The sequence below is a fragment of the Pyrus communis genome, chromosome 17 (genome assembly GCF_041283825.1).
Source record: "Pyrus communis isolate YQ-2024b chromosome 17, ASM4128382v1, whole genome shotgun sequence".
NCBI classification, from domain to species: Eukaryota; Viridiplantae; Streptophyta; class Magnoliopsida; order Rosales; family Rosaceae; genus Pyrus; species Pyrus communis.
Window position 1 is genome coordinate 24,141,145 of NC_142581.1, and position 15,144 is coordinate 24,156,288.

Below are 15,144 nucleotides of genomic sequence, written 5' to 3' on the forward strand. Positions count from 1 at the left end.
CCCATTTTTAATTTGCAACTTTTTTTTTTTTTTTTTTTTAATTTGTACCATTTTTCTTTACAGTTTTAAATTGTACCAATATATTAATTTTTTTGTTCCCATATTTTTTTTTAAATTTTTATTTGAACTCATAATTTTTTCCCATTTTATTTGTGCCCATAATGTCACATCCCCGCCTAGGCCCCCATCATATCCCAGACTCGACTCCACCATAGCACGATATTGTCCGCTTTGGGCCCTGACCATGCCATCACGGTTTTGTTTCTGGAAACTCACACGAGAACTTTCCAGTGGGTCATCCATCCTGGGATTGCTCTCCGGCGAACTCGCTTAACTTCGGAGTTCCTACGAAACCCGAAGCCAGTGAGCTCCCAAAAGGTCTTGTGCTAGGTAGAGATGAGAATATACATATAAGGCTTACATGATCCTTACCCCTGGGCGACGTAGGATCTTACACAAAATTTATTTATAATGTACCCATATATCTTTAAAAATGTACCACTTGTTATGCGTAAAATTTACCAATTTTTTAATGTAAATCTATTTATTTTTTTAATCTAAAATGTATCCATTGTTGTTTGTATAAAATGTACGCATTGTTTTCTATATAAAATGTACCCATTTTTTAAATATAAAACTTCCCCATTTTTTTTGTAGAAAATGAACCCACATTTTTAAAATTTATAATTACGTGCACCGTTACTCATATAATTATAGGGGTACAATTTTTTTTTAAACATTTTTATGGGTTACATGTTATAACATTTTACTTTTGGAACAATGTTGAAATTGTACCCCATAGATAATTATATATGGTAAATGCACGGGTACATTCTTTTGACATGTGACAACTATTTTATCATTTATAACAATGTTGGATACATTCTTTTGGCACTTTTTTTAACACCGTTTCCAATTGATTGATACATATATATGCGAACATGTACTTAACATCTATTAATATACATTTTCAAAAGGAATTATATTATTATATTGATTTTTTATTCAATCAAAATTTTGAAAAAATTTCCATATTTTTTGTTGGCCCTTCTTTATTTTTTTTATAGCTCATTAGATGTGAGATTTTAAATACCATAAAATTTCAAGTTTTATCGTTGACATGGAAATATATTAATATTAACATGCTGAGGTGTACAAAGTCAAATGACTTTGATCAAAAATTGAAAACCACTAAGGTTTTAATCAATGAGTATTAGTGGTTAAAGACTGCATCTAAAGTCTCATTTTTTATTATTCTCTACTATATAAGGCAAGCCTAAGTTGTCCACAAAAAATAATAATAATTAATTAATTAATAAAAAGACTCTTTATACACAATACTGGCGGAGAGAAGAGGAGCTTGGGATAGCATTCCCATAGATTCCATGTTTTATCATTCTTCTACTTTTATGACTGTGGAACCTAATTTCTTTTGCTAGGGCATTGATGAAGCCCCCAACATGAATATCTTTTAATTTTAATTGCTAACCTATATAGTTTTGGTTTTTTGTTAAATTCTTAATCACCATTTTATAAATCTACTTTCATAATCTTCGGAGCTTAGTAAGTAGAGTATTTGATAAAATTGCTTAATGCTTTACTTAGGAGTAGAAGTTTTCCCAAGTGCCATACGTGATTAAGGATTGTAAACTTAGGACACGTAAACGCATGAAAGAAGTGGATATTCTTATTTGCATGTTTCCTGTTCTCTATGCTAATAGTGGAATTTTATAGGTTTTGCTTGAACCAGACAAAAAAAATGAAGTAGGAGTTGGTAAGGTTACACGAGTCCCCATGGGACCAATAAGTTTGAATTCACTTTCGTAGAACCATGACACATGACCATGACCAATAAGACTTGTGTAATGATTCAATAAACGGTAATTACGATAACGGTTAGGAGTATTAGATGGTGGACTCGATATCCTACCGCTCACATCATTATCATAATACTTCTCAAAATCTCATTCGTTTTCTACATAATCATTCTTTTTAAGTTTTCTTAAATCAGATATTTCAAATGTCACTTAGTACTACGATCTAATGATATTTATCTTCACTTATAAGTGAGATATCTTAGGTTCGATTATTCTCAAAGACGAACTACATTATTGCTAGCCCATTATGAGGCTAAGCCCACCTCTTTCTCTTTAATATACATAACATCGTTTGTTATATATATATATATAAAAAAATCAGATCTTTCAAATCAAACCAACTTTTGTACTTTAACTAAATTATGCGTAATTAATTTTTTAAATTAGTTTTAAAACAATTCTAGTGGATACGATCTCGTGCTTGCATAGCTATACTACTATTGATTTGTGCACTTGTGAGTAATTTAATTTGGGTATTTTGAATCTTCCATTTTAGGCGTTCAAAATTCCAAATCATTCTCTATCCCAACCACCACACCCTACTATTGAAATAACTGCCATACCCCCACCATTGCCACTACCATCACTATCATTGTGGCCATCACTATTGTCGCCGCCACCACTCCACTACCATAAGCTCTCTTATACGGTTTTTCATACCAAATCACTTTATAAAAAAAATACAACTTATTAAATACTCAATTACTTTATTTTATAGTTGATTATTCTTTAAGCACAATCGAAATATTTTTACTTAAAAGAAAACAAGCAACATATTTCCAAAGTCCAAACTGCCCCTTATTCATGTGTTTACTAACAATAAAAAATCGTACTAAGGGTTTGTTCATCTCATAATCATTTTTTCTCATCCTTATATCATGTAATTATGTAAACATGCCCTCATTGACCTAAAAAAAAAATGTAAACATGCCCTCAAACTATAAATACTTTCCACCGAGCTGTAATGGCCACTTCTCCCTCTCTGCATTTGTAGCATTATACATTTATATGAATTACTTTTATAACACATTAGATAACAAGATTAAGGAAAAAATTGAGGACGATACGCAATATACACTAGTACAAAAATCAATTTGCGCGACGGAAATTTGCACGACGCATCAAATTTCGTCGCCCAAAGTGTGTTTGCGCGACCCTATCCTAAACGCGTCGCGCAAAGCTATTTTGCGCAACGTACTTTGCGCGACGAAGACGACGTCGCGCAAAACAGCTTTGCGCGACGAATACATCATCGCGCAAAGTTGCATTGCGCAAAAGACGTTTGCGTGACCCCTATATGCGTCGCGAAAGATTTTGGCGCCAAACGAAGGATCGTTACCGCTTTTTTTTCCAAATTTGCGCAACGAAGGTAGAAACACGTCGCGCAAAATAGCTTTGCGCGACGTAGTTGGGAAGGCGTCGCGCAAAACAGCTTTGCGCGACAGAGTTGTACCTACGTCGCGCAAAGTCCTTTTTTTTTTTTTTTTTTTTTTTTTTTTAATCCCTTTTGCTTTTCTTTTGGGGTTCTTTCATTGCATTTTCCTTTATGGTATCCACTTGTGTAAATATTTGAAATTGACGATCCAATTAGTTCATTGTATTCATATAGGGTTAAAGAGTGTAACTGTAAAAAATCATCAAAATCAGAGTTAAAATAATCATTTGATCGTGATTTTTTCGTTTATGGCCGTCGAAATGGTGTGTCCCATTACTTGATTTCTAAATGTTTGTTTTTTGCGATTTTGGCGTATGCGATCTCGAAGCATATACAAATAAGTTTGACGGTCAGATTGTTGAAACTAGTTTCGTACAATGCGTTTCCCATCAAATTCAATGGTATATGTATTTACTAAGTAGATTTCAATTTATTTATTTTGTACTCATAAGCAAAAAAAAAAAGGACTTGGCGCGACGTAGGTACAACGACGTCGCGCAAATATGTTTTGCGCAACGTAATTGTACCCACGTCGCGCAAAATCCTTTTTTTTTTTTTCCTTTTGCTTTTCTTTTGAGGTTCTTGCATTGCCTTTTCCTTTTGTGGTATCCACTTGTGTAAATGTTTTAAATTGATGATCCAATTAGTTCATTGTATTCATATAGGGTTAAAGAGTGTAGCTGTAAAAAATCATCAAAATCAGAGTTAAAATAACCGTTAGATCGTGATTTTTTTGTTTATAGCCGTCGAAATGGGCCAATTTGAAGCCATGGAAGAGTTATAATAAGTTATAATAAGTTTTTGTTGTATGATTAAATTTCAAGAGTCCGAATCACTTAATCTACAGGCTGATTAAATTTCAGTGAGCAATACACTGAATAAAATAAAGCATGTCCATTGATCTCCGAGAAATTACAAGTGCGTACAAAAAAAAAAAAAAAAAAAAGATTGCTCATTTGTGAAAATCGTCTCCGGCCCTTTGTGCTACTCTTGAACTGGGCAGCAGGATTCTTTTGGTCTCCCCCGAAGGTCTGAGCTTACCCCTTCTCTGGAAGTGTATCAACCGTTGTAAATTCCATCTTCTCTTTGGTGATTGCATTGAGGCTTACTCTTGAACGGGTTCTCCCATCGTTGATTTTCCTTTGTGCTACTCTTGAGCTGGGCAGCAGGATTCCTTTGGGTCTCCCCCGAAGGTCTGAGCTTCCTCTTCTTATCTGTTTCTTTGTTCAATCTTTCCAATTCGTATTGAAAAGGGTTAGAGGATAGCTCAGCATTTGCTTGTCTCTACATGCTTCAATGTATCTTTTTCCCCTTGCCTTACTTGCTCCCCCTTGCAGAAGTGGTCCCTTCTCTGGAAGTGTATCAACCGTTGAAGATGACTACTCGAGAGCAACGCTAGGTAAGCAATCAGGAATAGATTCCAGGCAGTTGGCTCCAGATCGGAAGACTGGCTCCAAGTGCCGGCTGATTGCTTCTTTCACTTTGCCATGCGAGTAAGAACAAGGACAAAGAAAAGGACAGGGAAAGAGCATGATATGAGATACATTTGCTTTTGACCTTGATGATATGAGATACCTTTGCTTTTGAAGAAGCGGTGAATGAATCAGCGCATGTATTTCCTCCTGGGTCATATGTACTCCAGGTATCTGGTATCATCTTTGGGGAAGAAGAAAAATTTGAGTATTTCAAAAGGCTTTGCTGGGAGTGCGCCCTCAGAGGTGAGGGAGAGTTGGTGGGCATTTTCTTCAAGTCTGCCTTGCCATAAGAGACGAAGGTCGACAAATATAGGGATTTTCTGAATAGAAAGTGGTGGTACTGTTCTTTTACCCTTGTCGACAAACGTTTCTTCGATTTCTGAACGAACGGCTCTTCGATTTCTGAACGAACGGCTCTTCGATTTCTGAACGAACGGCTCTTCGATTTCTGCATGGCAAAAGTAGTCACGGGTGCGGCTCTTTTGACAAAGCTCCACGTGATTTGCGGAGGAAAATCCGGCTCTCTGAATAGGTGGACGCATCGCCTTGGCATTTTATAGAGTTATCTATCACCACAACAAACACACTCTGAAGAATTCCCATTCTTGAAAATCGACTCCGGCCCTTTGAGAATTAATTTCATCCACCCCTTCTCTTTGAACACTTTGAAAAAATGGCAAACCCATCAAACCTCAGCTTAGAATTAAGTCTCAGCAGTGATACGGGCGCGCCGCGTCAAGGTAATGTATGGCGCCCTTCTTTCCTATCTTCTAACGGTCCCCTTACAGGTGAAGACTCCGTGATCCAGGACGCCACAACAGCTACAATAGTAGCTAGGAACCTCCTCACTCCAAAAGATAGTAGGCTGCTGTCAGGACGGTCCGATGAGTTGGCCGTTCAAGAGTCCCTCGCACTTAGTGTTCAGTGTGCGAGCTCTGTGTCCAATATGGGCCAACGCCTACTTGCCCGCTCCCGTCAGGTGGAATCATTGATGGCAGAGGTGGAAAGTCTCAAGCAAGAGATCAAACTGCTTAAGCATGAGAATAGAAGTTTGCACGTGCTTGCAAACAACTATTCGACGGGCATGAAGAGGAAGCTTGATGAGCTGCAAGAATCCGAAGGTCGGATTCAAAGTGACCGTCAAAGGTTTTCGGCTTATCTCCAGAGGCACCTTTTTCCTGGGTCATCCAGCATTTGTCCAAGTATTGAGGCCTCGAATGCTCTATATCCGATGCCTTCCGCTCCGATGCTTTCCGCTTCAATGCCTTCCGCTTCAATGCCTTCTGCTCTGATGCCTTCCGCTCCAAGAGTTTTGCCACGTAGTGGAGCTTCAAGCAAACAACCTTTGTGAAAGTTACATTCTTTTTTTTATTTTTTATTTTTATTTTTTTTTTAATGCACATGCTTTTTTCATGGAATCTCGTCAAGTCAAGGTTTATCCTAAACCTAATTAATCAACTTTATTTATAGCACATTGACGGACTCTACAGCTTAATCAACATATACCACTCTTATTTAATAATTTAAATTGTGATTCTTTAACAATGACAGAATAATTAATATATACTTTACAACTTAGAAAAATAAGTGCAAAAGAAAAGCGGATTGACACTTGGTTAAGCATAAGCCATGCAAATCCATTAGCATGATTAGGATATGCCATGATTAAAATCCATGGAAACTCTGTCGGTTCTTTGAAAACAACGTGCCAGAGGACTCCAATTCGGAAAGATATCATCTTCATGTCTCTTCTTCTATAGCCTGTAGATTAAGTGATTCGGACTCTTGAAATTTAATTATACAACAAAAACTTATTATAACTCTTCCATGGCTTCAAATTCACCTCTAACTAAAAAGAAATTAGTTCCACATGTTTAACTAAATCCACCTATTTTTTTTTTCTTTACCTTCATCATTGCTTCCCAACATCATCATTGCTACCTCTTTTTTTTTATGCCGTCCATCATTTCCCTCCTTCCCGTAAAAACCCCAGTTTTCCTGTTTCCCTGTAACTAGGTTTTCCCTCTTTCCCTCTTTATTTCCCTCTTCCCTTTTTCCCTCTTTCTTTCCCTCTTTCCCTCCCGTATAAACCTCTTTCCCTCTTCCCTTTTTCCCTCTTTCTTTCCCTTTTCCCTTTTTCCCTCTTTCTTTCCCTTTTCCCTTTTTCCCTCTTTCTTTCCCTTTTTCCCTCCCGTATAAACCTCTTTCCTTCTTCCCTTTTTCCCTTTTTCTTTCCCTCTTTCCCTTTTTCTTTCCTTCTTTCCCTCTTTCCCTCTTTCCCTCCTCACTTTCTTCTCCCGAACTTCCTCTCCACTATCGATCCCCCTTGCACAAAGGAAGAAGACAATGATTTTTTTCAGGACCTCAAGGTTTTATTTCTCCATCTTTTTCTTTGGTTTTTACGATTTTTCCTCTCTTTAGTTTTGTTTTCCCTCTTTTCAGTATTTAATTCACTCTTTAGTTTTGATTTCCCTCTTGCAATCGACTTTAATTTGTAGAAACATGCTTATTCACTCTTTTCATTCTCTTTGCTTCTTTGCAGATTTATGAAGAAGGATTTGACTTTTAAAAATCACTTTAAGCACTAGAAAATTTATCTTCCATTGATAGGTTTTCAGAATGTTGGATACCAAAAGTTGAATCAATTATATCAAATTGGAGCATGCATGATTCCTTTGCTTATTCACACTTGTGTAAATGTTTTTTCTTTATTAATACAGGATGTTATGGTGGAAAAGTCCACTGCTGTTCTCCAAGAAGCAACATCGCAGCTTCCCCCGGAGACCCCGATCGAGGACGTCAATGTACCCGAGGATGCAGATATTCAGATCGTGACTGAGGTCTTGGATCAGAAGTTGGGTCGTCGTTATGGCAAGATTGTTCGATGTATGGGGAAGGCGGGGGTTCGTGAGACGGGTGCCTCCTCTTCCAGATCGTCCACAGGAGAGGTCAATGCCTTGAAGGAGGAAGTGATAACCCTAAAAGGTCAGCTTGCGGCCCAGGGCGAGTACATTAAGGCCCAGGACGAGAGGATGAGTATGATTGTACAAGCCTTAGCGATGTCCGGCCTCCAGATCCCGATGCCAACACGTGATGTTGCTCCACCTTCAACTTCCCAGCCACTTCACCCAGCTGATACCCAGTAGCATGATGTATCCTAGAAGACTAGTAGTTGTTTTTTTGTGTTTGGACATCTTGTGTGTACATTTTTATATATTTTATAATTAAATACTTTTTCTTGGTTTAATAATTATTGTTTAGAATTTCATTACAATATTTATTAAAAATTAAATAAAAAAAATTCTTTGGCCAAAAAAAAAAAACAAAGGGTTTGCGCGACGAAGAAGTGATCTGCGTTGCGCAAAACCACTTTGCGCGACCCAGGTTCTTAGTTGCGCAAAGTTGTTTTGCGCGACGCAGGTACATTTTTATATATTTTATAATTAAATACTTTTTCTTGGTTTAATAATTATTGTTTAGAATTTCATTACAATATTTATTAAAAATTAAATAAAAAAAATTCTTTGGCCAAAAAAAAAAAAAAAAAAGGGTTTGCGCGACGAAGAAGTGATCTGCGTTGCGCAAAACCACTTTGCGCGACCCAGGTTCTTAGTTGCGCAAAGTTGTTTTGCGCGACACAGGACCTAGGTTGCGCAAAGTTGTTTTGCGCGACGCAGGACATTCGTCGCGCAAAGTGGTTTTGCGCAACGTAGATCACTTCTGCGTCGCGCAAACCCTGCTTTCACGCACTTGGCGCAACGGTGAATGCGCGACGAACATCCGTTGGGCTAATTTTTGCACGACGTTTTTTGACTTTGCGCTACGAAGGTCCTGCGTCGTGCAAAGCCTTTTTTGTACTAGTGATACCTAATGATGCACGTCTCCCAGATTATATTAACTCCAAAAGCTAGCTTTATACAGACACCAGACGTGAAAAAGAAAGGAAAACCAAAATTTCAAATTATTGGCATTCACTAGTTTAAATTGAATCCTATAGATGGAACTTTGAGTGCAGTATACAACCTTCCAAATTTTCAAAACGGGCAATAGAAATATTCTTTGGGGGTCTCTTTTTGTCTGGAAAGGTTTTGCAAAGTAAATTTACAAATTACGAAACCTTTCAAAGATTATTAAGTTCAGAAACCCTCACAAGAATCTATGGTAGGCTTTAATATCTTACTACTAAAAACTAGAGAATTGTTGCCCAACGTAAGGAGAACAACTTTTATACGAAACAGGGACACAGTTATGGTGGTGTTCCATACTAATATGGTAAAGAAAGGGTAATGCTACTAATATGGTAAAGAAAGCGTAATGCTAATTAAGGAGACTAAATTTCTAAATCAAACTTTGTAAACCAAATGATGTGAATGTTGATGATTGGATTATTACTTAAGTGTTGATTAACGTGCTTATTTCATATTGGTGACACATCTTTTGCTTTGCAAATTTGGTTTAAAAAAATTCTATAACTTTAGTCTCCCTAACATTACTCTTACAAATTTAGTCTTCCTAGCATTATCCATAAAGAAAGGAATGTGTAAGTTTTCGTCCACGTATTCTTATTCTATTGGCACGGGACTTGGCAATGTACGCGTGTCATATTGGAGAATAATTTAGAAACAAAATAACAGAAATACATAACTTGAAATACTTATACTTTATTACGAAAAACATACTTGCAATACAGAATGAAATTACACAATAAATACAGAAATTATAATGATACTAACTTGAATGAATCAAAGGTAGAGGCTAGCACATAAGCTATGTCCTTCGAACAGTATTTTCGTCCCACTCTTGTGCTTGTGGTTCTACAACGTCTGCTCGACCAGGATACAACCACCTAATTCTACAACCCGCACTGGATTATAGAATTCTAGCGAATTTCTTTTGTGTGTTTACTCCCTGGAAAGTTTGTACGGAAGTGAAGGAGGAAGAAAAGATGATCTACAATAGAAATGAGACTCCAGTTATATAGGCTCTTTCATACCACTTCAAATACCTTTTGGATGTATTAAAGAGTTGTGTTTATTAATCAAAATATTTTTAATTAATTTTAATTAAAAACTTAATTCGAATTTAAAATTAATGATCTGATTAATTTTAATTCTTAGGCCCCATGATACCCCAAGGCCCTTGTCTTGATTAATTAATATTAAATTATATTAATATTATGGTATAATCATCAAGTCTAATCCACACAATTAGTGGCCCAAACCTCAATCCTCATTCCAAATGGTCCAACACCTAATCACCAATAAAGGTGACTAACTTAATATAAGGACCTTAAGTTCCCTTGAGTTCCCCGATGTGGGACTAAAGGAGCTCAAAAACTCCAACATGTCATGTAAGTTATTCTCCTACGTAATGAGAGATTTTTTCCAAGTATTAAGAATACGAACGGATACACCATGTATCATAATATAATTGGAGAGAAAATATGTTTTTATGTGTCCCTAGTTTTATATTATGAAATGCAGTGTAGTATGAGTACTTCAAAAAAATCTGTACTACCTAACAAGTAGAAATATTGCTGACCATCAGTAGTAGAATACACGCGTAATCGTTGAGAAGGAGTTCAATTTGCATGGTTCTCTCAACCGTACAAGTGGGATGGATATTGGCATATATCTGTCAGGTATTCGTACTTATAAGACAAACGATAACAACAGAGCAATAACTAGATAGCTGGTTCTCACAACTCCAATTATACTCTCTCTCTCTTTCTCTCTCTCTCTCTCTCTCTCTCTCTCTCTCTCTCTCTCTCTCTCTCTCTCTCTGTGTGTGTGGCAAATAACATTCAAAATTGAGGTCAGTTCAATGCTCGTCAAAAATCTCTCGCATTGCTATTATTAATTTGTTGCTGTTTGAGATTTTTAATACTCTCTCTCACAATTCCAATTGCATGCATTGACAGGTAGATCTAGAGAGAGATACAGAGAGATGGCGCGGAAACTGATGTGTTGTAGTACCAGTGTAGTACAAGGGTTGAAGCCAGTGCTGATGATGTTGATGGTTCAGACGGCATATACAGGGATGAATATATTTTACAAACTGGTAGCGGAGGTTGGCATGAGTTTAACTGTCCTCGTTGCCTACCGTAACATGTTTTCGGCAGCCCTTATGCTTCCTCTTGCTCTTATATGTGAAAGGTTCATCAATCACGATCTCTCTCTCTTTCTATTTTTCCCCCTTTCATTTATCTAATGATCGTGGTCCTTAACTAATTTATAAACTAACAGGAAGAACAGGCCCAAACTTACCTTAGATATACTGCTTCAAGGTTTTCTCTCCGGATTATTGGGGTAAGAGTGCTAAAACATATTCAAAATTATTGATTTTCCTTTGTGTTTCTTTATTTATTACTTTCCCCATTTCTTAGGATTCGGATTGTTTTGGATTTATATCCTAACCTTACCTGTGTTTCTTTATCACATATATTGTTTTTTCACGTAATCACAATGGATTTAGAGGAAATTAAGATGTTTGTTTTTTGACTGAATCCTTATTTATTTTTAATCTTTCAATTTTCAAACTAATAAGGTTTCAATTTAAGATATAGGTAAACCAAGATCGTAACCAAAGTTTGTGACATCCCACATCGCTTAGGGGAGTGGATCCTGTAAGCCTTATATGTATATTCCCATATCTACCTAGCATTTGACCTTTTGGGAGCTTACTAGCTTCAGGTTCCATCAGAACTCCAAAGTTAAGTGAGTAGCGCGTGAGAGAACCTCCCATGATGGGTGACTCACTGGGAAATTCTTGTGTGAGTTCCCAGAAACAAAACCCTGAGGGCGTGGTAGGGGCCCAAAGTGGACAATATTGTGCTACGGTGGAGTCGAGCCCGAGATGTGGTGGGGTCCTGAGCCAAGATGTGACAATTTGGTATCAGAGCCTAACCCTGACTGCGAGTGTGCCGACGAGGATGTCTGGCCCCTAAGGGGGGTGGATTGTGACATCCCACATCGCCCAGGGGAGTGGATCTTGTAAGCCTTATATATATATATTCCCATCTCTACCTAGCATGAGGCCTTTTAGGAGCTCATTGGCTTCGAGTTCCATCGGAACTCCAAAGTTAAGCGAGTAGCGCGCGAGAGAACCTCCCATGATGGGTGACCCACTGGGAAGTTCTCGTGTGAGTTCCCAGAAACAAAATTGTGAGGCGTGGTCAGGGGCCAAAGTGGACAATATCGTGCTACAGTGAAGTCTAGCTCGGGATGTGGTGGGGTCTCGGGCCGAGATGTGACAAAGTTTCCTTTAAATTTATTTTGTTCTTGTATAATTTCCTCCCGAATAGACACGAACTAAAACATTAGTGTGATGAGTTTAATTAATATGATGTATTTGAGTTTTTTTTTTTTTTTTTTTTTTTTTTTTGACATTTATTTCAAACAAATGTATAAATACGTTTGTGTTGAATTATTGCAGGGCAACAATGGCACAAAATTTTTACATAGAGAGCTTAGCCTTAACATCAACAACATATGTTGCAGCCTGCAATAATCTTGTTCCAGTCATCACCCTCATCATAGCAGTATGTTTTAGGTACTTGCACACAGAAGTAATTAAACCGCGTTTTCAGGTTTAATGTAATGTAGTTTTATTAATAAATTTCTGAGATTAAACTCATTTAATTTAACTGATTAATTTGGAAAATATGCTGGTAATATTATAATTAAATATCAGGCTGGAGAGCTTAGCACTTGGAACACATGCAGGAAGGGCGAAGGTTGCCGGAACACTAGTATGTATAGGAGGGACCATGCTCTTCACGTTCTACAAAGGGAAGCCTATTGCCATGTGGTCAACACACTTTAACCTTTTACGTAACCATTTGCATGAAAACAGCCACGTGGCATCACTGCATAAAAACACTCACACTCAGTTGTTGGGCTCCTTTCTGGCACTCTGCAGTAGCACCTCATTTGCGTGTTGGTTGATATTTCAGGTTCCATTTCACACAACACAGTCCTCATCATATCTGTAAATGTGTGTATATATATGTATGTGTGCGTGTGTGGGATATTGAGTAACCTTGCATACTGCATGCATGTGTTTCGCTTAATATTGTGTTTTAGTAATTTCGTGTCTATATTCAGACGAAAATGACGAAGAGATACCCTTGCCATTACTCAAGCACTGCTCTAATGTCTCTCATGGCATCAATTCAGTCTGTAGTATTTGCGCTTTGCAAGGAGAGGGATTGGAATCAATGGAAGTTGGGTTGGGATATCAGACTTCTTGCTGCTCTGTATACGGTATACGCGAGATATATATACACAGTTCGCCTTGATCGAGGAATAACTAATTTGTCAAGGCAAATAAATTGTGTTCTTCTATGCTTGGTTTGTGTGATGTAGGGAGTGGTGACAACTGGACTCGTAGTGACTCTAACTGCATGGTGCGTACGAACGCGAGGGCCGTTGTTTGTGTCAATTTTCAACCCACTTTGCCTTTTGCTGATAACCTTTGCTGCGCCCTTTTTGCTGAATGAAAAGTTATACCTAGGAAGGTACCTACTACCTAGTGAGGTTTCACTAAAAACGCTTAATATATATTACGCTGGTTAACCGTATAGGAGAAAATTAATAACGGAAGTTCTTTTAACGTTTCTATGTATTCAAACTGCAGCATGTTAGGAGGGCTTCTAGTTGTATGTGGATTATACACGGTGCTTTGGGGTAAAAGCAAGGAGATGAAGATGATGACTCAACTGCCACAACCACCACTTCAAGATCAGTACTCCCATTCCATTGACATGGCAACATCTGCAGTTCACACTACTACTTGCGATAGCAATGCACGACCAATCTCAAATGCTCCAATGAACAATCTCAAAGAAAATATTGAGCATTAACTAGCTAGTTCAAAAGAATAATGATAAGTAATGGGATTTAAGACTTAATAAGAGGATCGGAAGAAGACTCCTTTCCAAATGTGTACTACGTACCTATATCCATTAATAAACAATATTGAGAAGAAAATAATAATAATTAGAAGTAAAAACCAGAGTGTCTATTCTTCTCACTGATCTCTTCTTCATTTGACTATTCACTTGATACTTAATTAGAATAGCGTGTGATCCATATTACCTTTCAATTGACGAGGCAGTGAGATCTATAATTAGATCTCTGTGAAGTACGATTGAAACCTCTTTTCAATCCACCCAAGTGAATATGATATAATTCACATAGGATCTCACAAACTAGGAGTGACACCTAACTTTGTATCATAGCACCCAAACCAAGATAGAATGGTCGAATAATCTACTCAGTTGAAATTACAATGTATTCTGTTCTACAATGGATTGAGCTATTGAATGTTAAGTGCTCATGTGATACAATAATGATTCTTTATTTGTGATTTAGAACTTTGTTTGTAACCACTAAATGCTATGACCCGAGACTACTAATCTAGAAGTACAAATTCCTTGCATTATGATGGTCGAATATCCTATATTGTACATTCTTGACTCTGTAAGTAACCCAAAGACTCAAACTAAAAGCGGAACAAGCCTCTTTGAAGATATATAGCGTATAATCATGAAGATCAACAACTAATTACAAGCCAACTGTAATGCCTCTTACTGACATGAACATAAACATCTCTTATGTGTGTGTATATATCATTTGCAGATTCTTTAATAAGCACATGCGACATGTTTTAGAGATAACACGCAATAACTTGAGACATGTTATTCAACCGAATTGATTATTCGAAAAGGTATGAAAAATTCCAATTACAAGATTTACAACCTCGAAATATTTGACTCATATTATTTTGGACTAATTATCGTAGAATTAATTCCACATTGTCTGAACACATGAATTAATTCCACAAATAATTACAATGAAATTTGCCTTATGGCATGCTTTCAGCAATATTTTGTCGCGGGAGATATACTTATGTAATAACAATATTCGTTTTCTTGTAGTATCAGAGGACCAAAGGAAATAGAACCTGTTGATCAAGATCAATGTAGTGGTTTGTAGTGTTAAAGGAGCACATGAGAAGGGCCTTGTTGCCACGTACGTGAGGGTTTCGTTACTAGGGTGTATTCATGAATTTATATTTTAACTGCATATACTAACTGTATAATATAGTAGAAAAGACAATTTCTGTTATAAATTTTTAAGTTGGGCGTAGCGATACAAAGCATGAGTTTGAATTTATTTTATTTTATTTATCAAAGTCTCTAATGAACAAAAGTTTAGGGAGAGAGTGATTGCTCTCTCCACCAGCGCCAGGGCATACCCACAATTTTAAGCTGGAAAGACTTATGCGTGACACCTAATTGTCAGACTTATGTGTGACACTTAACTGTCCGTTGCTACTGGTATGGATTTACATG

The 15,144-nt window shown here is 37.1% G+C and overlaps 1 protein-coding gene across 1 annotated transcript; it reads left to right on the plus strand.

The window, feature by feature from the left end:
* The first annotated feature begins 10,472 nt into the window (after positions 1-10,472).
* LOC137749402 (WAT1-related protein At1g25270-like) lies at positions 10,473-13,799 on the plus strand. Its single transcript, XM_088689770.1, has 8 exons — positions 10,473-10,601; positions 10,708-10,942; positions 11,033-11,095; positions 12,222-12,338; positions 12,480-12,741; positions 12,893-13,051; positions 13,154-13,305; positions 13,425-13,799. Exons 2-8 carry the CDS (start codon positions 10,734-10,736, stop codon positions 13,648-13,650), a joined length of 1,188 nt encoding a protein of 395 aa, XP_088545896.1. The 5' UTR covers positions 10,473-10,601; positions 10,708-10,733; the 3' UTR covers positions 13,651-13,799.
* The last annotated feature ends 1,345 nt before the right edge of the window (positions 13,800-15,144 follow it).

Excerpts from the sequence above, each read along its gene's own strand:
- LOC137749402 (XM_088689770.1), top strand. The coding sequence starts at position 10,734 with ATGGCGCGGAAACTGATGTGTTGTAGTACCAGTGTAGTACAAGGGTTG. Across the intron at positions 11,096-12,221 it reads TTTCTCTCCGGATTATTGGG|GGCAACAATGGCACAAAATT; the intron begins GTAAGAGTGCTA and ends GAATTATTGCAG. Across the intron at positions 12,742-12,892 it reads CGTGTTGGTTGATATTTCAG|ACGAAAATGACGAAGAGATA; the intron begins GTTCCATTTCAC and ends GTCTATATTCAG.